The 25,853-nt window shown below is 37.0% G+C and overlaps 1 protein-coding gene across 9 annotated transcripts in view; it reads right to left on the minus strand.

The window, feature by feature from the left end:
• The window catches only part of RUFY2 (RUN and FYVE domain containing 2), a 53,097-nt gene that overhangs the window by 19,338 nt on the left and 7,906 nt on the right, over positions 1-25,853 (minus strand). For 5 of the 9 annotated variants that reach the window (XM_077894737.1, XM_077894734.1, XM_077894731.1 and 2 more), the window contains exons 4-13: positions 23,800-23,901; positions 21,068-21,191; positions 20,830-20,891; positions 18,598-18,663; positions 14,676-14,745; positions 12,347-12,448; positions 12,101-12,217; positions 9,751-9,918; positions 6,532-6,629; positions 3,970-4,089 (exon numbers count right to left, since the gene is read on the minus strand). In XM_077894737.1, coding sequence (XP_077750863.1) covers positions 3,970-4,089; positions 6,532-6,629; positions 9,751-9,918; positions 12,101-12,217; positions 12,347-12,448; positions 14,676-14,745; positions 18,598-18,663; positions 20,830-20,891; positions 21,068-21,191; positions 23,800-23,901 — 1,029 coding nt within the window. Of the gene's footprint in view, positions 1-3,969; positions 4,133-4,308; positions 5,776-6,531; positions 6,630-9,750; positions 9,919-12,100; positions 12,218-12,346; positions 12,449-14,675; positions 14,746-18,597; positions 18,664-20,829; positions 20,892-21,067; positions 21,192-23,799; positions 23,902-25,853 lie in introns of those variants that run through there. The other 4 variants (XM_077894732.1, XM_077894740.1, XM_077894739.1 and 1 more) reach the window with 4 other exon arrangements.

Genomic DNA, 25,853 nt, shown 5'->3' on the forward strand with positions numbered 1-25,853 from the left:
GAGAGAGAGGCAGAGACACAGGCAGAGGGAGAAGAAGGCTCCATGCAGGGAGCCTGACATGGGATTCGATCCCAGGTCTCCAGGACCACACCCTGAGCTGAAGGCAGCGCTAAACCGCTGAGCCACCCCACCCGGGCTGCCCAATAAAATCTTTAAAAAAACAAACAAACAAAAAACCAGTATCTATATTCCCCTGCTGGTGTGGTTTCAGTGGAGAGCTACTAAAATTTAAGTAAGACACAGTAACATAATGTAATTTTCATTATGTCCAGAATGCAACTAAAAAACACATGTCAAAAAAAAAAAAAAAAAAAAAACACATGTCATACCAAGACCCAAGAAAAAATCTTTTTGTTTTTTAAAGATTTTATTTATTTACTCATGAGAGACACAGAAAGAGATAGGCAGAGACACAGGCAGAGGGAGAAGCAGGCTCCATGCAGGGAGCCCAATATGGGACTCAATCCCGGTACTCCAGGATCACACTCTGAGCCAAAGGCAGATGCACTTAACGACTGCGCCACCCAGGCGTCCCCCAAGAAAAATCTGAACTTGGATGAGAAAAAAAACAGATGCCAACATATCAGATAATTCTAGATAAGAATTTTAAAGCAGTCATCATAAAAATGCTCCTATGACCAATTAAGAACACATTTGACACAAAATATTAAGTTTTAGCAAAAAAAAAAAAAGAAGAACAACAACAACAACGACGACGACGACGACGACGACAAAGGTGGCAATATATTCAAATGGAAATTTTAGAACTGTAAAATACAATAACCTCATTAAATGGGCTCAAGAGAATAATGATGATGAGGAAAGAATGGATTTCAAAACACTACAACAGAGGGGTACCTGGCTGGCTCAGTCAGTGGAGCATGTGACTCTTGATCTCAGGGTCATGAGTTCAAGTCCCACATTGAGCAAAGAGCCTACTATATTTATTTATTTATTTTTTTCAGAGCCTACTTTAAAACAAAACACAGGGGAATAGGGTGACTGCATGATGGGCCCAAGGAGGGCCCATGATGGGATGAGCACTGGGTGTTATACTATATGTTGGCAAATTGAATTTAAATAAAGATAAATAAAATAAAATTAGTTCCAAGTTAAAAAGTAAGTAAATAAATAAATATACAAAACACTACAACAGAAATTATCCAATCTGAGTAAGAGAGAAAAAAATAGACTGGGGAAAAAAAAGTATCAGGGAACTATAGGACTATTTTTTAAAAATCTAATATTTGAGGTTATCAGAATTCCAGGGAAGAGAGGGAAGCCTGGGAGGCTATCAGTTAAGCCTCCAACTCTTAATTTCAGTTCAGGTTATGATTTCAGGGTTGTGAGACTGAGCACCATGTCAGCCTTCACACTATGCTTAGGATTCTCTCTCTCCTTCTGCTGCTCCCTGCTTCCTCTCTCTAAGTGAATAAATAAATATTTTAGAAAAAATTCAAGAAGAGAGAAAGTAGGTGGAAAAATACCTAGAAAAAAAGATGGCTGAAAAATTTCCAAATTTGGAAAAGATACATGTAAAGATTCAAGAAGCTGACCAAAGCTCAAAGAGACTAAATCCAAAAAAATAATCTTGGGTAGAGGAGCAGTGATTCAAATGACAGTATTTTTCATCAAAAACTATGAAAACCAAAAGAAAGTGGTACGACATTTTTCAAGTGCTGAAAGAAAAGAACTGTCCATTCAAATTTCTAAGGATATCCTGAAAATATCCTTCAGAAATGAAGGTGAAATCAAGAGTTCAGATTAAAAAAAAAAAAAAAAGAATGTGTTGCCAGAGATCTACCCTAAAAGAACAACAAAAGAAGTTCTTCAGACATAAAAGAAAACTTGTAGTATCAGGAATAAAGAAAAAAAAAGAGTTTTCTAAATTATGTTTAATGGTTGAAGCACATACTATAATATTATCTGATATAGGGGCACATGGCTGGTTCAGTCACAAAGCATGCAACTATTGATCTCAGAGTTATGAGTTCAAACCCCACACTGGACTTAAGGTTTCCTTTTTTTTTTTTTAAAGATATTATTTATTTATTCATAAGAGACACAGAGCGAGCGAGCGAGAGAGGCAGAGACATAGGCAGAGGGAGAAGCAGGCTCCATGCAGGGAGCCCTATGTAGGACTCATGCCTGGGACTCCAGGATCACGCCCTAACCTGAAGGCAGATGCTCAATGCTGAGCCACCCAAGGGTCCCTAGAGTTTACTTAAAAAACAAAAACAAAAACAAAAAAAAACTTTCTAATATTGTCTGATGTGGTTCTCAATATTATGCAGAGAAAATATTTAAGCACACTTCATTCAAAGTAGTAAAATGTTGGTACCAGTAGACTGTGAAAGTTGCAAATATACAAGACAGTATCTAGAACAATCACTAGAAAATCTGTACAAAGAGATATACTCAAAAACTCTATAGATAAATCAAAAAGGAATTCCAAATGATATTCAAGTAATCCATGGGAAGGCAGGAAAAAAGAAATGAATGAAAAACAAACAAAAAAAACAAACAATAAAACAGTAGACTTAAGCACTCATATCAACAATTACACTAAATTTAAATGGACTAAATATATCATTAAGAGATTGTTAGAACAGATAAAAAAACATGAACTATAAGAAACTTACTTCAAATATACTGATGACAATAATAAAGATCAGGCTGAAAGTTTAATAACTGATAAAAGCAAGGATTAATGTTTTATTAATTATACAATATTAATCAAAAGAAAATAGTTCTATTAATACTAAATAAAGAAAATTATCAGATAAAGAAGCATATCTCATAATGATAAAAAGGTTAATTCACCAAGAAGACATAGCAATCCTAAATGTGTAGGCACCAAACAAAAGAACTCCAGAATACAAGAAGTAAAAACTGTTAGAACTAAAAGTAGAAATACACAAATCCACAATTATAGTTGGGATATTCAATAAATCCCCTCTCAATAACTGACAGAACTATTAGAAAATTAGCAAGAATTAAGAAGGACTTAATGCCACCTCAACCAATGGATCCCAAGGCAGCTTAGCAAGTTACATATCATAAATGGCATATGGTCTTAATGATCCATTAAACATAATATAGAACTATTTTCTCTCATTGCTTTATTTTTTAAAGATTATACTTATTTGACACAGAGAGCACAAGCAGGGGGAGCAGAAGTGGGAGAGGGAGAAACAGGCTCCTCACTGAGCTGGGAGCCCAATGTGGTGCTCAATCCCAAGACCCTGGGATCATGACCCAGGCCCAAGGTAGACATTTAACAGACTGAGCCACCCAGGTGCCCCTGTTGCTTCATTTTAATAACAAAAATGGCACATCTTTACAGGGGGAAAAATACTGATGTTTATAAAATAAAAACAAAATACCCCTGTCAATCTGCCATCATTCCCCTGAGATAATCATTCCCCAGAATCTGTATTCTTTAAACTCTTTTCTATATATTCGTAAATATGCACAGCTTTAATTATAAAAAATAGGATCATAGTTTGCATAACTGTCTGCAACTTGCTTTTTTTCAGTCTAATGACATATATGAATACTTTTATTACTTGGTAATAGATATATAGACCTATCACATGAAGTACTAATAAAAATGTTCTCAGAAAACACCATGTTCTTTGATAAGTTCCTTTGAGTTACAAAGGCCTATTACACTCAGTATCTAGAAATATAATGGCCATCGGATTAATGTTATACCAGCAGAAAGAATAAAATTCTCCTTGAGCAACATAACAAGACTGTTCAAAGTGCTCTGTGAAAAATAAAGGGACAAAAACATAAGTTCTATCATAATTATGTTTGCTAATTTTTTTACTTCTCAAGGAGAACTCCATAATCTGGTGGCATCATTAACTAAATGAAAATATAGGTATCCTACTATTATGTGCAAAAAGAAGGAGTAAGATTATTATTAACACAAGTATTTGTTTCCAAGAGTGAAATACTCACAGCTGTTTCTCCTTTTGGGAGATTTGTTTCTGCAGATTGTCCGATTTACTCTGACACTCTTGTAGATATTTCTTGTCTTCATCTTCAGCTTCCATTTGCGCCTTCTCTGCTTGCTGCAATCTGGTGTAATTCAAATCAACTTTGGGTAAAACTGAGGCTAGAACTAGGGTGTAAAAAGGGTGAAGAAGACAAATAAAAGAAAAATGGGGAAATAGAAACATTTCTAAATGAAAACAAAGTTTGGGGGGAAACTCACAAACTCAAACGTGAAAGAGCCACACAATGTCTAGAAATTGTTTTGTGATTTTTTTTTCAATATAACGTATAATATGCCCAAAATACTATCTTCAAATTTGTTTTATTTCTTGTTCATAATTAACAATGCAAAGCAATACAGCCTTTACCACTTACGTAGAGCAGAATGAATCAACTTTGAAAGTATAATGGGTGCGTACTGCCTTTTTACAAAACCATGTAAAAGCACAGTATTTAGGTCTACACTAGGTGAAGAAGCCACATTGTTATTTATTATGCTAGGATGTGTATGCCAGGAATCAAGTGTGCTACAAGGCCAAGAGCAAAGACCTGCAATTATTTTGAATAGTCAAGTCCTCCCTGTAGGATCTTTATGCATTTACTAAATTATGCCAAAAGCTGTGTGTTTTTGTGTGTATGTGTGTGTATATGTGTTAAGATTCAAAAGAATATAGTATTAGTTGGCAACATTCTCTAGAGATCATTTTTACTCATCACTGATGTTTAAATATTAGCTAAAAAATGTGATTTTCATTTATTCTGTTTTTATTTGTAAGTCATTGCTTCTCCCTGTGCTTATTAGCTCCACTCCCTGCCTCCCATCTAAGATTTCTTAGATTTAACTTTAATATTTTTATAAGAAAATATTTCCCATGTATTCAAGGGACATTAACTCCTTGTAGGGAATCACAGGCAAAATTTCTATTCAACTAGCTGAAAACACTGCCTCTTTTCTTTCTAAAACGTACCAGTGGGGTAACCTGACACATTTCAGAAGTATAAATGCCACTTCTATGCAAAAAGAGAGTAACATTCAAGTTAACTCTAAATTGAAATTGAAATTTAAAATATTAGGGAGGGCAGGGGGACAGAGGACTCAAGCACTTCGCTAAGATTACAGAAACTAAAATAAAACTCAGAGTGAGGTAGGGCTTGAAGTTGTGCTATCACAGAAGAGGGCTAAGGGAACTGGGGAACTGAGGTGCTAGAGTACAAGAGAGTGGCCAATCTGAGTTTAAAAAAAAAAAAACTATTTTAAAACATGTTAAAAAATCAGTAAAGGAGCCATTAGGCAAAGAGTGGGCCAAAAGGGGAAAAAATTTGTGCCAACACATTGTGAAACCAAAGGTTAACTTATTTTTAAACAATGTTTATATTTTCCATCAAAAAGTAGCTAAAAAGATAAAACTGCACTTGAAAATCCTGACCTCCAAAAGGTCAATACTCAAATCAGCCTTTGTGCACCAGGTTTGAGGATTGTGTTTTTGGAAATCCAAGTGCACCCACTCTGCTTTCTGGCAGTGTATTACCACAGCAGCTGATCAAGAAGTATACAGGGTTCCTAATACACTTTTCAAATACTTCATAGCATAAATTATTTTCTATTTAATATATTATAAAATTGTTGATTCTCTTTTAGTCTGTTTAAATACAAGTGGTTTTCAGAAAGATATATCTTTGACCAGCTTGTACTGGTCCTGAGTGTCACTGCTGGCATATTTCACCAATGACATTGCAATTGTCCTAGTTTGAGTTAACAAATCATTGTCACTTCATAATGGAATGGACAGAAATCAAAGACAGAAAAAGGTAATAAAGATGTCCAAAATGTAAAAATGGGGATAAAGAAAACAAAAAAGAAAAAAGAAGAAAGAGGATGTCAATAAAAGAATATTCATGTCAATAAAGCATTAATAGTTATGTTTTTCATAAGTAGATTCAAAGAAAGCAATGATAAGACATATGTTGACACCAACATGACAGGTCAATGGAAATACATTACATTTTCCAACAATAAAAGTGAAAAATGCCAATATAAAACAATTCAATTTAAATAAAATTATTTCTTGGTTTGGGTTGAGGGTCCTAGCTCAAAGAAACACAACTAAACTGCCAACTCAAAGCTTGATTTCAGATACAGAGATGGTGAATGACAAAGGATATGACAATCAATATGCATGGAAATCAATCAGGGATAATTCCACCATAGATTTTGTTCGTTTTTCACTTTTTTAAAGTTTTTGTTTGTGTATTTGTTTTATGTAATAGCTTGAACCACATGAAACTGCCAATATTAAACCTTTTAAAACAATCCACAAAATGGCAAATTCAGATGAATCAGCCTAATATAAAGCAACTTGATTCCATGCAACAACCAAAACAAAAAAGGCAAAATTCTGCTGGGCTTTAAAAAAAAAAGTCCTAATCTAAATTTTCTTAATGGTTTTTGTGGCAGGTGTCAGAATTGAATAAAGAAAAGGGAGGAAAAAAAAGGAAAAAAAGAAACTAAGACTGGAAATGCTATACCTTTGCTCCAGCTGCCTCATGGCTGCAGTAATTTTATTGGTTTTTTCTTCTAGTTGGGCAATTATTTCACTTTTTTCTTTCAAGCCATCTTCAGAACCCTATTTAGAAAAAAAAATTATAGTGGCTTTGATTTTTTTTTTAATTTTTATTTATTTATGATAGGCACACAGTGAGAGAGAGAGAGGCAGAGACACAAGCAGAGGGAGAAGCAGGCTCCATGCACCGGGAGCCCGACGTGGGATTCGATCCCGGGTCTCCAGGATCGCGCCCTGAGCCAAAGGCAGGCGCCAAACCGCTGCGCCACCCAGGGATCCCAGTGGCTTTGATTTTTAAACCTGAATATTTTTAAGTTTTTTATATCCTTTCATTAGAGAATTTTTACTTTGAAATAAGCAGAGTTAATTTGTACATTAAAATACTCCTATGATATAAAGCAACAGTACTACTAGTCTTCAATTAAAATGTAAAAAAGAAAATAAAAATACACTGCCTTCAATGTTTCTGGAAGACAACAGAATAAACTTGTAAAATGCCCTATTTTTCAAATTAAATACTAAAGAGCTTTTTGGCAACAAATCTACCTAAGCAGTGATATAACTTTATGAGAGAATTCATAATTACTAAAGCATTTTTTTTAAGACTTTATTTGTGAGGCACCTGAGTAGCAATTGAGAATCTGACTTCGGGGTCCTGGGATTGAGTTCCACATCAGGCTCCCTATGGAGAGCCTGCTTCTCCCTCTGGCTATGTCTCTGCCTCTCCCTGTGTCTCTCATGAATAAATAAAATCTTTTTAAAATTTTAAAAAATAAAGTTTGTTTTTTTTTCTTAAGATTTTATTTTGTTTATTCATGAGAGACACACACAGAGGGGGGTGGGGGCAGAGACATAGGCAGAGGGAGAAGCAGACTTCATGCAGGAAGCCTGATGTAGAACTCGATCTGGGGACTCTGGAATCACACCTTGAGCCAAAGGCAGATGCTCAACCTCTGAGCCACCCATGCATCCCTAAAAAATAAAGATTTTTCAAAAGATTTTTGACAAAGAAAGAGAGAGAACACAAACAGGGGGAGCGGCAGGCAGAAGAAGAGGGAGGCTTCCCACCAAGCAGGGAATCTATGCAGGCTCCATCCCAGGACCCTGGGATCGTGAACTGAGCAGAAAGCAGACGCTTTGCCTACTGAGCCATCCAGGTGCCCCTACACTTAAACATTTCAAACAAAATTAAATCTTTCTCAGGGCCCTTGACTAGCTCAGTAGGTAAAGTATATGACTCTAGATCTTCGGGTTATAGGTTTGAGCCCACGTTGAGTGTAGATTACTTAAAAAAATAAAATCTTAAAAAAAAAAACTAAAGGGATGCCTGGGTGGCTCAGTCGGTTAAGCGTCTGACTTCAGCTCCAGTCAGGATCTTGGGGTTCTGGGATAGGGTCCTGGGGTCAGGCCCTGTGTTGGGCTCCACACTCAACAGGGAGTTTGCTTCTCCCTCTCCCTCACTCCTCCCCCACACTTGTGCTCTCTGTCAAATAAATAAAATCTTTAAAAAAATTAATCTTTTTCAGGACTATACCTGTATAAAGAATTCGCAAAAATGTCCTACAAATTTAGACTGAATTTTCCCAAAAGATTTAATCTTCATAGTTAATCTTTTGGTATTAAAAAAGAAATTGAGATAGGTGATTTGTTGATACCTTTTCCACTGAGATATTTCTTAAGCTTCCATATAGAAAAAAAGGCACTGGTTTTTATTACCAATATGGCCCAGTTAAAAAGCAAATCCTGGATGCCTGGGTGGCTCAGTCAGTTAAGCACCTGCCTTTGGCTCAAGTCGTGATCACAGAGTCCCAGGAATGAGCCTTGCATCAGGCTCCCTGCTCAATGGGAAGTCTGCTTCTCCCTCTGCCCCTCACCTCTCGAGCTCACTCTTTCCCTCTCCCTCTCTCAAATATATAAAACCTTTAAAAGTAAATAAAAATTAAACAAATAAAAAACAAATCCTTCATACAAATAGTCATTTTCAATTTACATTAAACTCAAGAAATTCCAAGAATTTAGGAATGATAGTTACCTCCAAAATCTATAAAGAACTTATCAAACTCAACATCCCCCCCCAAAATAATCCAGTTAAGAAATGAGAAGACATGATGCCACTTTTCCAAAGAAGACATCCAAATGGCTGACACATAAAAAGATGTTCAACATCACTCATCATCAGGGAAATACAAATCAAAACCACAATGAGACCCACCTCACACCTGTCAGAATGGCTAAAATTAACAACACAGGAAACAGGTGTTGGTGAGGATGCAGGCACAAGGGGAACCCCCTTGCACAACAGGAATGCAAACTGATACAGTCACTCTGGAAAACAGTATGGAATTTCCTCAAAAAGTTAAAAATAAAACTACACTATGATCCAGCAATTGCACTACTAGGTATTTACTCAAAAGATACAAAAATATAGATTTTTTTAAAAGATTTATTTATTTATTTATTTATTCATGAGAGACAGAAAGAAAGAAAGAAGCAGAGAGATAGACAGAGGGAGACAAAAATATAGATTTGAAGGGGATACATGCACCCTGATATTTAGAGCAGCATTATCAACAATATAATCAAACTATGGAAAGAGGCTAAATATCCATTGACTCATGAATGAATAAAGATTTGGTATTTATACATAATGGATTACGACTCAGCCATCAAAAAGAAGGACATCTTAACATTTGCAATGATGCAGATGGAGCTACAGTGTATTATACCTAGCGGAGTCAGTCAGTCAGAGAAAGACAAAGACCATATGATTTCACTCATACGTGGAATTTAAGAAAGAAAACAGATAAACATTTGGAAGGGGGGAAGGAAAAAGAGAGAGAAACAAACCATAAGAGACTTACTGAGAGAGAACAAACTGAGGCTTGCTGGAAGATGAGCGGCAGATGGGCTGCAAGAGTGATTGGTTAATGAGGGCCCTGGTTATGATGAGTGCTAGGTGTTGATGATTGTAGGTGTACTGCGAGGTGCCTCGGCGGTTTAGTGCCACCTTCAGCCCAGGGTGCGATCCTAGAGACCCAGGATCAAGTCTCACGTTGGGCTCCCTGCATGGAGCCTGCTTCTCCTTCTGCCTGTGTCTGTGCCTCTCTCCCTCTCTCTATGTGTCTCTCATGAATACATACATAAAATCTTTTAAAAAAACAAAAACAAAAAGAATGATCCTTACCTGCAACTTCTGATACATTTCTATGTTAATCGCTTTAACTTCCTCTAGTTGTTGCCGAAGGCCTATCAAAGTATCTTGTTTCTCATGGATATCTTTCTCCAACAACTTCATGGCAAGTTCAATCTCATGTTTCATACTAACTTGTACTGCTAGCTCATTTTCCACTTCCTGCAATTTCAACATATCCTCAATTCACATACTCCAGGATGTCAAAAATCAGACACATGACAGTTAATGAGAATAAGAAGGAACTTCTATTCAATATATAGACTACTCTTTAAAAAAAATAGGTAGACTACTCTTTTGAGGTTTAAGCCCCACTAAAAGGAATCAATCAGGTCCTATAAAAACAGAACATTCTAAATATTTCAACCGCATATTTTGCGAAAATGAATGCATTTTTTAGGTATTAATTATTACTACTTTACTGGTTCAAAAATTAAGTATTTTTATGTCTCATAAACTCAGTATTAATTTTCCTTAATCAAAGAAATAAAGTAGTCCAGGGGTGCCTGGCTAGCTCAGTTGGTTGGACAAGCATGCGACTCTTTTTTTTTTTTTTTTTTTTTTTAATTTATTTATGATAGTCACACACAGAGAGAGATAGAGAGAGAGAGAGAGAGAGACAGGCAGAGGGAGAAGCAGGCTCCATGCACCGGGAGCCTGACGTGGGATTCGATCCCGGGTCTCCAGGATCGCGCCCTGGGCCAAAGGCAGGCGCCAAACCACTGCGCCACCCAGGGATCCCAAGCATGCGACTCTTGATCTTGATCTGCCCCACATTGGGTATAAAGATTACTTAAGTAAATAAAACTTAAAAAAAAAAAAACAGAAATAAAGTAGTCCATAAAAGTGAAAGCCAAAGATAATTCAAAAACTCCACTTCACAGTTTTAATTTCATCTCTTAAAGAATTTTACATCAGGGGTGGGGGATGGGATAAGTGGGTGATGGGCATTAAGGAGGGCACATGATATAATGAGCACTGGGTGTTATATACAACTGATGAATCCCTGAACTCTAGCTCTGAAAATTATAGTACACTATACATTAACTGAACTTAAATAAATCTTTTTTTTTTTAATTTCATATCAAAACAGAAAGAAGTTTGCTAATATTAAAGACAAATAGGGGATCCCTGGGTGGCTCAGCGGTTTAGTGCCTGCCTTTGGCCCAGGGCGTGATCCTGGAGTCCCAGGATCGATTCCCACATCAGGCTCCCTTCCTTGAGCCTGCTTCTCCTCCTTCTGCCTGTTCCTCTGCCCCTCTCTCTCTGTGTCTCTCATGAATGAATAAATAAAATCTTTAAAAAAAATTAAAAACAAATAAAAACAAATAGCAAAAGGGATGGAAAGGCTGGCAATACTTTCTTCTTGACCCAGGTGATGATTACACAGGTATTTATGTTATTAGCCACTAAGCTGTACATTTATATTTTTCTGTAGGTATTGTATCAATTTAAAAGATTAAAAAAATAATTTTTTTAAAACATCGTATTTATCGGACACTTGGGTGCCTCAGTGGTTGAGTCTGCCCTCTGCTCAGGTAGTGATTCTGAAGTCCTGGGATCAAGTCCCACATCAGGCTCCACAAAGGGAGCCTGCTTCTTACTCTGCATATGTCTGCCTCTCTCTCTCTCTCTGTGTCTCTCATGAATAAATAAAATCTTTAAAAATAGAATAGAATAAAATATTACATTTATTTATTTCAGAGTGAGAGAGAGCATGCATGTATGAGCCAGGGGAGGGGTTGGGGAGAGGGAGGAGGAGAATCCCAAGCAGACTCTGCACTGAGTGTGGACCCCAATGCAGGCCTCAATCCCATCACTCTGAGCTCAAGACCTGACCTAAAATCAAGAGTCAGACGCTCAACAGACTGAGCCACCCAGATGCCTCATTAATTTTTTTTAAAGTAACTTCTATGCCCAACATGGGGCTGGAACTCATAACCCCAAGATCAAGAGCTGTTGCCCAACATGGGGCTGGAACTCATAACCCCAAGATCAAGAGCTGTATGCTAAAAAAAAAAAAAAAAAGAGAGAGAGAGAGTTGTATGCTGTAACAACTAAGCCAGCAAGGTGCCCCCAAAATAAGTTAATTTAAATATTATTTTAGTCATATTTGAATATATCATTCTATTCTATTTAATGCTGGTCACAATACATTTATTTCACACACTGTAACACAGTTTAAAAACACCTGATAGAGTAGGAACACAAAAAACTTGAAGCGGTTGTAAGGGAGTGAGATTTCTATCCCATAGCAAGGAGATAAGGCTAAAAAAAGATTTCAAGTGGTGCTTAAGAGTAAATTATTATTATTATAATTATTATTTTTGCTAATGTAACCTACCTGTCTTAACTGAGATTCATCTCGAAGCTGCCTTCTGGCTTCATTGTACATTTCATCCAGCCCCTGCCGAGAATGCTTATAAGTTTGAAGCTCAGTTTCCACATCCACTTTGGTAACCTAGGAAGAAAACATAAAGCTTTTACTGTGTAATCACTACACATAGAAATAAATATCCAGTGTATGCAAAAGTTCCCTAGGTGGCAATTTCTGACACAAGACAGTCTACAGTCAGTACATACATCTTACCTCCAGGTGCTGCTGGGTTTTCATTAAAATCAATTTATTTTCACTTCGTAACTGATGATTTTCTTCTTGGAGTTTAATGATATTATTCTTTGCTATTGCTAACTAAAAATTATGAAACAGGGACAAGAAAAAAGATTTTAAACATCTTTACTTACACTTGCTTTACAGGTTATGTTCATGGCTACAAACAATAGAATATAAAATCTTAAAACTAATCAAATGTCTCATATCTACAGAAGCTTTCCTAAGAAAAATGTGCTGTTATCCTAAGATACCAATAAAAAAGTTAAACTCTTATTTCTAGTATTTCCTTATTAGTCAAAATGTCAGTTAAAACATATCATATGAGTATCTGATTTAAATATGTTCTGAATACAGTGTCATGAAACAGTAAGTCTGTAAAGACTTGTGTAAAGTTCTAAAAAAAAAAAAACTTGTGTAGAAATAAAAAGATCTGTAAGAAAAGAAGGCTGTGCCATCATTGAAAATGTGATATAGACCTTCATGATAACCAAACAGGACATCCTCTGAAATACACAACACTGAGTGACCATCACAAATATGCGGCATTTCTCACCATCAGAGTTAAACTAAGTGGTTTGGTTCTGAGGCCTAGAATGAAAAGAAGGATTCTAGGAAAGGAAAGAAGGGACCACTCTCAATGTTGACTTGCAAATAAATTTCTGAACACTTCATTACAGATATAACTTGAACTTCACAGTGCACCTAAGGCCAAGAAGAGGCACAAACTATTGAGCAGCTCTAATGTGGTCTCAATCTATCAAACTATCGGATGGTCCTGATGGCCAACAGACACTGACAAGATGCTCAATATCATTCATCATCAGGAAAATGCAAGTAAAAACTACAATGAAATACCACCTGTCAGAATGGGTAAAATAAAAAATACAAGAAACAACAGGTGCTGGCAAGGATACGGAGAAAAAGGAACCCTCAGTGCAGTGTTGGTGGGAATACAAACTGGTTCAGTCACTGTGGAAAACAGTATGAAGTTTCCTCAAAAAATTAAAAATAGAACTATCCTACCATCCAGTAATTACACTACTGGGTATTTAGCTAAAAATACAAAAACAGGAATTCATAGAGATACATGCATCCTTGTTTATTGGAGCATTATTTACAACAGCCAAACTATGGAAGCAGCCCAAGTGTCCATCAATAGATGAATATGGATAAAGAAGATGTGGTATCTATATACAATGGAATATTATTCAGTCAAAAAAAATGAATGAAATCTTGCCATTTGTAACAACATGGATAAAGCTACACAGTTTAATGCAAGGCAAAATAAGTCAGAAAAAGACAAATACCATATGGTCTCATTCATGTGGAATTTAAGAAACAAATGAGCAAAGGAAAAGAGAGAGAGAAACCAAGAAACAGACCCTTCCCTATAGAGAACAAACTGATGGTTACCAGAGGGAAGGTGGCTGGGGGGAATGGATGATATAGGTTGATGGGGATTAAAGAGTACACTCATCATAATAAAAACCAAAACCAAAACCAAAAAAATCCCACTATCAAATGGTCCCAAATTATCAAAATAAAAATGGATTTGCAATCATGCAAATATTTAAGTGCTCCCTGGTTTGGAAAAATTAAGCCAATTCTAAAAGAAATAAGAATTTTAATTAACACAGAAAGTAGGTTCAGAGCATTCATAACAGATTTCTTCCACTAGCCTAAATAATTCTGAAAATAGAAAGCAGTAATTCTGTGGTTTGACAGATTAAAAAAAAAAAAAAAAAAACTTATCTAAAGCAACTTTACAAACAGTACTAAAAAGAGAATGGAGATAAATTTCTGGTCTGGTAGCACCAGATAACCACTTTGACAACACAGGAAAACAGAGCATGGGGAATGAGGTTTATACTTGGGTGGAGAAAGGGGGGCCATGATCATGCAGCAGTGCTTGTAAATAAAAGTAATCTCAAGAGTGGAACAAGAGGGACAGTATCACTATAACAGGAATTTCTAACTATAGGTGATTCGTTATCTAAATACAGATCACCCAGATTTTAAAATGAGAATCACAGCTTATTTACAGAAGAGCTTGTATGAGTGCCATCTTTGGGGCTCATTTCTAGGAGTATTTCAAACAATTCAGATTCACCTGAGAATTTACCTGAGAAAATGTGGTTTCTCTAGAACTTATAATCAATTACAACTACATTGCAAATATTCCATCATAATGATGAAAAAGTGTGTGTATGTGCTCATGCGTACTTAATGCATTCCTACTTAAATGGAAAAGAATCACAAATACTCGGTCCGTGAAAGGCAATTATCTATGGCTGGGTTACAATACCTCTTCAATCAGCTTAGTATTTGACTTTTCTAATGAGTCAACTCTTGAATGGAGACTGCTGACTGTGCTGCTGAAATTTAAAAAAAAACAAAAAAACAAAAAAACAACTCATTCAAATCACACAAACTCACAAAGGCAAGAAAAAGTATGCTATCCTGGACTTATCATGATGACTAACATGCACCAATTACCCTGAATTTTTGAGTGTGGGATATTTCATTAAGTTGAATAACCTGATTTGGCTAGGAAAGCAATAAAGACTGGATCAAAAGAATCATTTCTATCAAAATTCCATTTTGTGTTGCTCATCATTTTTTGTTACCGTCTTAGAGTTCTTCTTACACTTAACTTGTAATACTTAGGAATGGATTCCACACAAAGACTGTCAAATATTGTTAAAACTAAAATTTTAAATTATCTTTCAAAGGATGAACTTTAAATACCCACCTTATAATCACGTGGCTTAACAAGTGTTCATAGCTATCTTCAACACAAGCCCCCATCTTGTTTCCATTCTCCATTTTCACAATCACTTACAGACCTCTAACATCACTCATAGTTGGGGAAATGTGAATATGAAATTCACATCAGTACCTGGTCAGCCTGCAGCTAAGCAAACACCCTGACTCTCAAAGATATAGTTAAAAATCAGGTTAAGTTGAATGAACAACTTAGTTTTTTGCATCTTTGTTTAAATTGATCCAGACTGGACACTACTGTACATTTTATTTAGTCTGTTTTCAAGGCCTTGATTCTACTATCTCAAGCTTTCTTTCATAACATAATATTTTACATCACAATAAAACCTACAATAGATTTAAACAAATTTTATACCAACCTCAGAAATAAATATTGGCATTTTAATTTAACTGGTGAAACAAGAAAAATATTTTTTCATTCATATTAAATCTTTTTTTTTAATTTATTTTATTTTTATTTATGATAGTCACAGAGAGAGAGAGAGAGAGGCAGAGACATAGGCAGAGGGAGAAGCAGGCTCCATGCACCGGGAGCCCGACGTGGGATTCGATCCCGGGTCTCCAGGATCGCGCCCTGGGCCAAAGGCAGGCGCCAAACCGCTGCGCCACCCAGGGATCCCTAAATCTTTTTTTTTTTTTTTTTTTTTTTTTAAGATTTCATGTACTTATTCATGGGAGACACAGAGAGAGGCAGAGACACAGGCAGAGGGAGAAGCAGGCTCTTTGAGGGGAGCCCGATGCAGGACTCGATCCCCAGACTCTGGGATCACGCCCTGAGCTGAAGGCAGACGTTCAACCACTGAGCCACCCAGGTGCCCCCATACTAAATCATTTTTAAATAATCATTCTTAGGTAAACAACTTGAGTTTTTCACAAAAAGCAACAGGGTATCTGAATGGGGAGATATAACAGGTGTGGGACTAAGAGACAAAGGACCAAGGCTATAGTCCCCTGCTTTTCTACTTTATGTCACCTTGAAAGCTGTAAAACCTTTCTGAGCTTCAATTTCCTTATCTATAAATCAGATAATACCTGTCCTACCTTTATGCGAGAATCAGTAAAATATTAATCAAAAAAGCACTTTTAGGGGCGTGGGGGGTGCTTAGCGGGTTAACCATCTACCTTCCACTCAGGTCATAAACCCAGGATCCTGGGATCAGAGTTCCATGGGGGGAGTGAGGGTTGCTCAGCAGGGAGCCTGCTTCTCCCTCTACCTCCTGCCACTCCCTACTTGTGCTCTCTCTCCCCCTCTGTCAAATAAATAAAACCTTTAAAAAAAAAAAGCACTTTTGAAAATAAATCCTCAATACCAGTTTTCTTTGAATGAGGGATAATATGTGAGATCTATTTTTTGTCTATTTCCTATACTTTTTAAAATGCTCTAAATATACAGAAACCTTCTAATCGGAAAAACAATAAAACAGTTTTAAATCTGTAAAATGAAAAAAAAAAAATAAATAAATAAATCTGTAAAATGTAAAAAAGGCACTAGTGCTGTTGTAAATTATTTAATACATATATTTAAGAATGAGAAAACTGAACCAAATGGAACAGACTCTAATATAAACTGTTAAGTAAAAACAGTGAAGTATAGAATAGTATAAAATTTATACTATTTTATGTGTAAAAAACTGAGGGGAAGGTGAGAACTCTAAGAATATATACGCATATTCTTGTCTAGTTGTATAAAGTATCTCTGGAGGCATACACAAGAACATATTTATTAATCCCAAAGAGGGAAACCACTAGGTGGCTGGAGATCAGGGAAGAAGGAGGCTTTTTGTTCGATGTTCCTTTTGTTAAACTATGTGATTATATCACCTGTTCCCAAAAGTGAATAAAGCATTAAAAGTAAATAAGTAAGCAATACAAAGTTGCATTTAGAAATATAATCTCAGAAATAAAAGTTATAAAACAAACATACATGTATTTCCTACAACATCAATTATTAAAACTCCATGATTAAAAGGACAATGCTACAAGATCTTTCCTATCTAACTTCAGAGAAAGCAAAACTTACAGCTTCTTAGATTTTTTCTAAAATGCGAAAATGCTTAATTGTATTTTCTGACTGAATGAAACTTAATCAGAAAAGTATAAAAAAATTTAAAAATTATTCATAATGCCCATCACCCAGAGAAAGTCATTTTTGCTAATTATTCATTTTAATTAATGGGAACAATCCATTTCTAACTATTATTAGAGTTAGAAATTTCTAATTCTAATTCTAACTCATTTCTAATATTATTCCCTATACCTGTGCTATCTAGTCCAAACTGAAATATACTGTAAGTATAAAATATACATTGGATTGTAAAGGCAATACAAAGAAAGAATATAAAATATCTCATGAATAATTTTTATATGATTACATACTAAAATGATAATACCTTGGGTAAACTAGGTTGAATAAAATGCATTTTTAAGTTAATTTCATGTCTCTTTTTTTACCTTTTTAATGTGGTCACTAAAAATTTTTAAATGTCTACATGACTCACATCCTACTTCTATTAGTCCAAAGTGCACTAGGGGTGCCTGAGAGGTTCAGTCAGTTAAGCAGCTGCCTTCTGCTCACGTCATGATTCTGGAGTTCCAGGATGGAACCGCGCATCCAGCTTCCCATTCAGCATGGGGTCTGCTTCTCCCTCTGACCCTCCTCTATCTCATGCTCTCTCTCTCTCAAATAAATGAATAAATAAATAAATTAAATAAATAAATAAATAAAATTTTAAAAGTTTAGAACTGCATTATACTATTTTACACATAGATCTCAGAAATTCTTCCAACTATTCACTGACACCTTCAATGTCCAGGTGACACTGTAAGGAAAATTCTCCCACCATTGGAGACAACAGCCACATTTACACATGAAGCTCTTTGAAGTAAGAAAAATAAATTTTAGAACCATGCAAAGGATATAAATTTCTGCTCTATCTAGTCATTTCTTCTCAAGGGTACAGGAGAAGTTTGAAATTCTGTCCTTGTTTTTTTTGATCCCTCCTCAGAAATTCTATCTTTAAATTCTCCAAAGGTCCTATCTGAAAATCTGACTCTGATTTTTTTGCTGAAACTGAATTCTCTCCAATAATTTCTCTGTATCTTAATTTCCATTCTCTACTCCCTCAACCCTTTCTTAAAATTTTTTTTTTAATTTTTATTTATTTATGATAGTCACAGAGAGAGAGAGAGAGGCGCAGAGACACTGGCAGAGGGAGAAGCAGGCTCCATGCACCGGGAGCCCGACGTGGGATTCGATCCCGGGTCTCCAGGATTGCGCCCTGGGCCAAAGGCAGGCGCCAAACTGCTGCGCCACCCAGGGATCCCTCCCTCAACCCTTTCTCAAAGGAGCTTAATAGGAAGGAAGAGGATAAAGCTGACTTGAAAATGGTGAAGAAAACCTTTAAAACAATATTCACAAGTATCCAAGTATCCATAATACTTACTTCAGTTGTCTATTTAATTCTTCAACATAATTTTTCTGGTCTAATATGGCAGCAATTTGAACATTCCTAAAGAGGAGGAAAAGAAGCTTTGCATCAGTTGGAAAGGTATTTACTGGATGACCAAAAAAAAAAATGCCTACATCATCTAAAATTGCTGTAAAACCATAATGGCAAAAAACATTATCTTGCCTTGAAAATAAAATTCAAGAATCTTTATAATAATGTAGCAGTAGGCTGTGTACTAATTACAACCCTTCTTAAGTCTAGTATTAGCAAGTAATCTAACAATACCATTAAAAAGTATGTACATGCACACGTTTTTTACTGAAGATTTTATTTATTTATTCATGAGAAATACAGAGAGAAAGAGGCAGAGACATAAGCAGAGGTAGAAGCAGGCTCTTTGCGGGATGCCTGATGTGGAACTCAATTCCAGGATCATGACCCAAGCCAAAGGCAAAGGCTCAACCACTGAGCCACTCAGGTGCCCCTATACAGACATTTTTAAAAGATTTTAATTTATTTGACAGAGAGAGAAAAAAAAGAACACAAGCAGAGGAGTTGTAGGCAGAGGGAGAGGGAGAAGCAGGCTCCCTGCTGGGCAGGAAGCCCAATGCAGGGCTTGACCCCAGGAACCTGAGATCATGATCTGAGCTGGAGGTAGATTCTTAACCAACTAAGCCACCCAGGCATCTCCATTAAAAAGTGTATTTATTTTTTTTTAAGAATTTTGATTTTTTAGAAATTTTTATTTATTTTTTAAAGATTTCATTTATTTATTCATGAGAGACACAGAGAGGAAGAGAGGCAGAGACACAGGCAGAGGGAGAAGCAGGCTCCATGCAGGGAGCCTGATGTGGACTCGATCCCAGGTCTCCAGGATCACGCCCTAGGCTGAAGGTGGCACTAAACCACTGAGCCACCCAGGCTGCCCTAAAAAGTGTATTTAAGAACTTTTTTGGGATGCCTTGGGTGGCTCAGCAGTTAAGCGTCTGACTTCAGCTCAGGAAGTGATCCTGGAATCCCAGGATTGAGTCCCACATCAGGTCAGGCTCCCTGCCTGGAGCCTGCTTCTCTCTCTGCCTGTGTCTCTGCCTCTCTCTGTGTATGTTTCTCATGAATAGATAAATAAAATCTTTAAAAAAAAAAAAAAAGGGTCTAGGTTGAGGCGCCTGGATGGCTCAGTGGCTGAGCCTGTCTTCGGCTCAGGTCGTTATCCCGGGGTCCTGGGATTGAGTCCTGCATCAGGCTCCCTGCAAAAAAGCCTGCTTCTCCCTCTGCCTGTGTCCCTGTGTCTCTGCCTCTCTCTGTGTCTCTCATGAATAAATAAATGAAATCTTTAAAAAAAAAAAAAAAGGGGGGGGGGGGAAATCCCTGGGTGGCGCAGCGGTTTAGCGCCTGCCTTTGGCCCAGGGCGCGATCCTGGAGACCCGGGATCGAATCCCACGTTGGGCTCCCGGTGCATGGAGCCTGCTTCTCCCTCTGCCTGTGTCTCTGCCTCTCTCTCTCTCTCTGTGACTATCATAAATAAATAAAAATTTTAAAAAAAGGGATCCCTGGGTGGCGCAGCGGTTTGGCGCCTGCCTTTGGCCCAGGGCGCGATCCTGGAGACCCAGGATCAAATCCCACGTCGGGCTCCCGGTACATGGAGCCTGCTTCTCCCTCTGCCTGTGTCTCTGCCTCTCTCTCTCACTGTGTGCCTATCATAAATAAATAATAAAAAAATTAAAAAAAAAAATGGATCTCGGTGCACTTGGGCAGCTCTGGTGGTTAAGCATCTGCCTTTGGCTCAGGTCCTAACCTCAGGATCCTGGGATCAAGCTTGGCATCACGCTCCCTGCTCAGCAGGGAGTCTGCTCCTCTCTCTGACCCTCCCCCCACTTATAATCTCTCTCTCTTTTTCTCAAATAAATAAATAAAATATTTTTTAAAAAAGGGTCTCAGGAACTACATGTGTGATCAAAAGCCATACTTCATACTAAAGCCTCATTCAATGTGATTTTTGCTTTGTAAAACTTGTATGTGGAAGCTAAAACAAAACAAAACAGGAACTACACTCAAAAAGGGGAAATAAAAACTACATAATCAAAAAGAAAAATAAAAATACTACATTATCAGTAGATGGATCTCATGGTAATTGGTGAGGGCTACATAAAAAATACAACATGTGAAATAACTTTGGTAAGGGCTACATAAAAAATACAACATGTGAAATAACTTATGAAATCATACCTTTCTTTATTTCCAATATCTTCTTCATTCTTTAAATACATGGAAAAATCAATCACTCCAACCTAAAGTAAATCATGCTGTTTTTAGTTAAAGGGGAGAAATATTAGAAGTACACTTAACATGCAACTGAATTTCATTCTTAATTTTTCTTTAGTGTTTAAGAGTTATTAACTGGATCCAAGAGGAACGGTGCAAACTAAAAATCACTCTGTATTTGGTATTAGTCACTTTCACTTACTTGTGAGTCTAAATCTTCTCCCTTTACACACAGGTTAGCATCTATCACATTCAGGCCAACCAGCAGCCCAACAATTACTGCTCCTTCTTCTTCCATCATTAGTGCATGATACTCATAAAATTCACTGTGGAAATTAATATAAAAACCTTAAAACACAAATTTACTTCAAACACTAAATTTTAAAATCTCAGCCCCATAATATAAACATAGAATCCATACAAATTTGGTCTCTTCAAATTAGCCTTTCTATATCTGAAGAATTTAAACTTTTTGAAATGTTAACATCCATATAGACAAGGTAAAAGAAAGGTACTGAAGGTGATGAAAGAGGAAAAAGGAACCTTGAGAGGAAGAAAAGAGAAGCAAAAATATATATATGAAAAGAAAAGAGGTATCACTGAGGCCTGGAATGTCTGTGACTCTCTGAAGACATAGTGACTGTCACTCATTTGATTACAGTAGTTTTTGTTACAGTTGACTTTTCAGTTCTAGGATTTATTAAGAATCTTTGGGGCATCCCGGGTGGCTCCGTGGTTTAGTGCCACCTTCAGCCCAGGGCCTGATCCTGGAGACCCGGGATCGAGTCCCATGTCAGGCTCCCTGCATGGAGCCTGCTTCTCCCTCTGCCTGTGCCTCTGCCTTTCTCTCTCTTTCTCTGTGTCTCTCATGAATAAATAAATAAAATCTTAAAAAAAAAAAAAAAAGAATCTTGGGATGAAGACTAAGGCAGAGAATGAACATATGAATATTCCAAAGCCCATGTTCAAATCAGTGTATTTGACATGTATATTGTAGTTTTCTTAATAATCATCAATTAAAAATACTTAACGCAGATCTATATTCTAAAAAATATTCAAACAAGAGACTTGTGAAAGAAAAAGGACAGTCTAAAAACTAAGACTTGGGACGCCTGGGTGGCTCAGCAGTTGAACATCTGCCTTCGTCTCAGGGCGTGATCCCAGGATCCGGGATTGAGCCCCGTATCAGGCTCCTTGTGGGAAGCCTGCTTCTCCCTCTGCCTGTGTCTCTGCCTCTCTCTCTGTGTCTCACATGAATAAATAAAATCTTAAAAAAAAACCCAAACAACTAAGACTTGACAATTATGTATTCATAGAGCTAATTATCACTGTCTCATGTCTTCCTTAAGAAGTCCCATGTACATTATTTAATCACTTTAATTGACCTTCACAATATTATTGAGAAATTGCTGGAGCTTAAAGTATGGTCATTCTCATTTAACAGGTGGGAAAACCAAGGTATACAACCAAAGTCATAAGTTATTATCAAAAATGACCAGACTCTCCAGGACGTCAGAGAGGCACTCCATGAGAAAAAGGGCAAACGGAGAGACTGCTGTGGGCCACTCCCTTTAACAACAGATTACCATACTTTGAAAGTCGTAAACATCTGGCCTCCTTTCTACTTATTACAATATGAAGGCAATTTACTCAAGAAATTAATACTGAAAACAAAAGTTTCAATGGGGGTGTTATCACAGCTATGTTCACTATTACATTTTTCAAAAGGATGAATCCATTCTGTTAAATAAAAAGCTTCAAAGATAAACAATGAATGGTCCGTATGATGAGACTTATCCCTGAAATTGAGATATCTAAATCAGTGCATAGACCAGGCTATTTATAAACTCAACTTCCCATCAACCTCAGCACAATGTCAACTAACAATAACAAGTTAATGTTTTCCAGTCATCTTCACTGTGCCACTTAATTGTCAACACTCAATGGCCTTCAATTTATTTATTTTATTATTTTTTAAGGATTTTATTTATTTATTCATGAGAGACACACAGAGAGAGGCAGAGACATAGGCAGACGGAGAAGACTTGATCCCAGGACTCCAGGATCACGCCCTGAGCCGAAGGCAAAATGTTCAACACTGAGCCACCCAGGCGCTCCACTGGCCTTCAATTTAAACTGACAATTTAAAAAGTGCCCACAATACAGCCAAAGCTGTAGTTTGGACATCCAAAATCTAAAAAGAAACCTATTGGGGTGCCTGGGTGGTTCAGTTAGGTAAGCATCTAACTGCTGATTTCCACTCAGGCCATGATCTCAGGGTTGTGAGACTGAGCCCCGAGTGGGCTCCATGGTGGGCATAGAGTCTGCTTAGGATTCTTTCTCTGCTTCTGCCCCCAATCCCATCTTCCTCTCTAAAAAAATAAATAAAAAGAAACCTGTTGAATTAAGGCCCTAAATCCCAACACAAATTTTTACTCATATTCAACTGTAATTCAGGTAAAAAATGAAACTAGCTTAGAAATATAACATATAGGGATCCCTGGGTGGCACAGTGGTTTGGCGCCTGCCTTTGGCCTAGGGCGCGATCCTGGAGACCTGGGATCGAATCCCACATCGGGCTCCCGGTGCATGAAGCCTACTTCTTTCTCCCCCTGCCTATGTCTCTGCCTCTCTCTCTCTCTGTGACTATCATAAAAAAAATAAAAAAAAAAAAAAAAGAAATATAACATATAAATATAAATAAATCTCCCTCTTATTGGTCAATACAAAGCTTATGGTACTCATTTTTTAGGCTAGTTCATGATCCATGTTATGTCCCTACAAGATTTTCTCTCTCCTGTTGCTCTTCTTTTATTTTATACCATCTTACGGTATTCTATGTATGCTTTTGTACTACATCTGTAATTCTTTTTGGAAAACAGGATATAAATGAGATTTAAAAAATGGAAATGAACATGATTTAATCGTACTAACCTTAAGAGATCCCTCTGGATAATTAAGCAACGCAGGTAATCAGCCATTTTTTTTTGCATGAGGGCTAATCGAAGCCATGCTCTTGCACGACCCAGAGGGGTCCTAAAAAGCAAAACCAACAGGTCAGAAGACAGGCCCAGTCTATATATTATAAGAGACTACATATTCTCTCTCAGTCAAGGTCCATATTAATAAAGAAAAACTGCAATTTATCATAGTTTTGTCTTTGTTTCTATAGTTTGTTTCTACAGTTCAAAGCCAGTTCTTTGACCATGCAAAGCAGTTCCTGGAAGCTATTTAAGTCTCTAAGGTAAACCTGTACCTATAGGACATCTAGGTACCATTTTATGACTTGGATGAAATGAATCTCTAAATAGTAAGGATTATCTCTACATGAAATATTTTGACCGAATGGGCTTATCCCTCTAGAGATGAATATGCAAGGGGAGCCTGACTGGCTTAATCAATAGAGCATATGATTCTTGATCTCCAGGTTGTGAGTTCAAGACTCACACTGGGTGTGGAGGTTACTTAAAAAAAAAAAAAAGTTGGGATCCCTGGGTGGCGCAGCGGTTTGGCGCCTGCCTTTGGCCCAGGGCGCGATCCTGGAGACCCCGGATCAAATCCCACATCAGGCTCCCGGTGCATGGAGCCTGCTTCTCCCTCTGCCTATGTCTCTGCCTCTCTCTCTCTCTCTCTGTGACTATCATAAATAAATAAAAATTAAAAAAATAAATAAATAAATAAAAGTTTAAAAAAGGAAAAAAAGGATATGCAAAATTTATCAAATAAAGCAGTATGATGCCTTCAAAAAGTAACTGACATATCTGAATTTTAAAAATATAACAAAGCTAAGAAGGTACAACCTGGTAATCAAAAAGAAACCACCAGGATGCTTGTTATTTTTCAAATGTTTCTCTATGAGGTTGTCCTTAAAAAATTCAATCTCATACCTCTTTTCCAAGTTCCATCATTTAGTAAAAGTAAAGCAAGTTTTACAGAATATGTATGGTTTTTCAAAGAGAAAGATATCATTCACATTTTTATGTTTTCTTATACAAAGAACTTTTTGGCAGGTAGTGCGGGAGGAAAGTCAATCTTCACTACTAAACAGCTAACAAGCTTCTTATGGTTTAGCCATTTGAAGGAAAATTTTTTACTTTTTTTTTTTTTTTTAATTTTTTTTTTTTATTTATTTATGATAGTCACAGAGAGAGAGAGAGAGGCAGAGACACAGGCAGAGGGAGAAGCAGGCTCCATGCACCGGGAGCCTGACGTGGGATTCGATCCCGGGTCTCCAGGATCGCGCCCTGGGCCAAAGGCAGGCGCTAAACCACTGCGCCACCCAGGGATCCCAAATTTTTTACTTTTAATGAGTTAAGCTTTTAAAAACAATATGAACATGTATTTTCATATTAAAATGACCAAATCTTATATTTCTTTTCTTTTCTTTTTAAAATAATCTCTACACCCAATGTGGGGCCTGAACTCACAACTCCGAGATTAAGAGTCATTATGCTTTACCGACTGAGCAAGCCAGGCACCCCTTCTTATATTTCTCTTTTGGAGAGTTATAATTCCCTATTTCTTCTGTCTTTGCTAAAAATCACTACACCTCTATGCCATTATAAGAAACATAAATATGGGGATCCCTGGGTGGCTCAGCGGTTTAGCGCCTGCCTTCGGCCCAGGGCGTGATCCTGGAGTCTCAGGATCGAGTCCCACATTGGGCTCCCTGCATGGAGCCTGCTTCTCCCTCTGCCTGTGTCTCTGCCTCTCTCTCTGCCTCTCATGAATAAATAAATAAAATCTTTAAAAAAAATTTATTTATTAAAAAAAAGAAACATAAATATGAACATCACTTGCTATTTAACTCTAAAAACTAGGTCTGAGGGACATCTGGCTGGCTCAGTCAGGCATGCAACTCTTGATCTCAGTGTCATGAGTTTAAGCCGCACAATGGGTAGAGAGATTACTTACAAAAATAATAATAATAAATTTAATAAATTTTAAAACTGGGTTTGAAACCTGGCTCTGCCACTTATTAACTGTTA

This window comes from Canis aureus, chromosome 4 (genome assembly GCF_053574225.1).
Source record: "Canis aureus isolate CA01 chromosome 4, VMU_Caureus_v.1.0, whole genome shotgun sequence".
NCBI classification, from domain to species: Eukaryota; Metazoa; Chordata; class Mammalia; order Carnivora; family Canidae; genus Canis; species Canis aureus.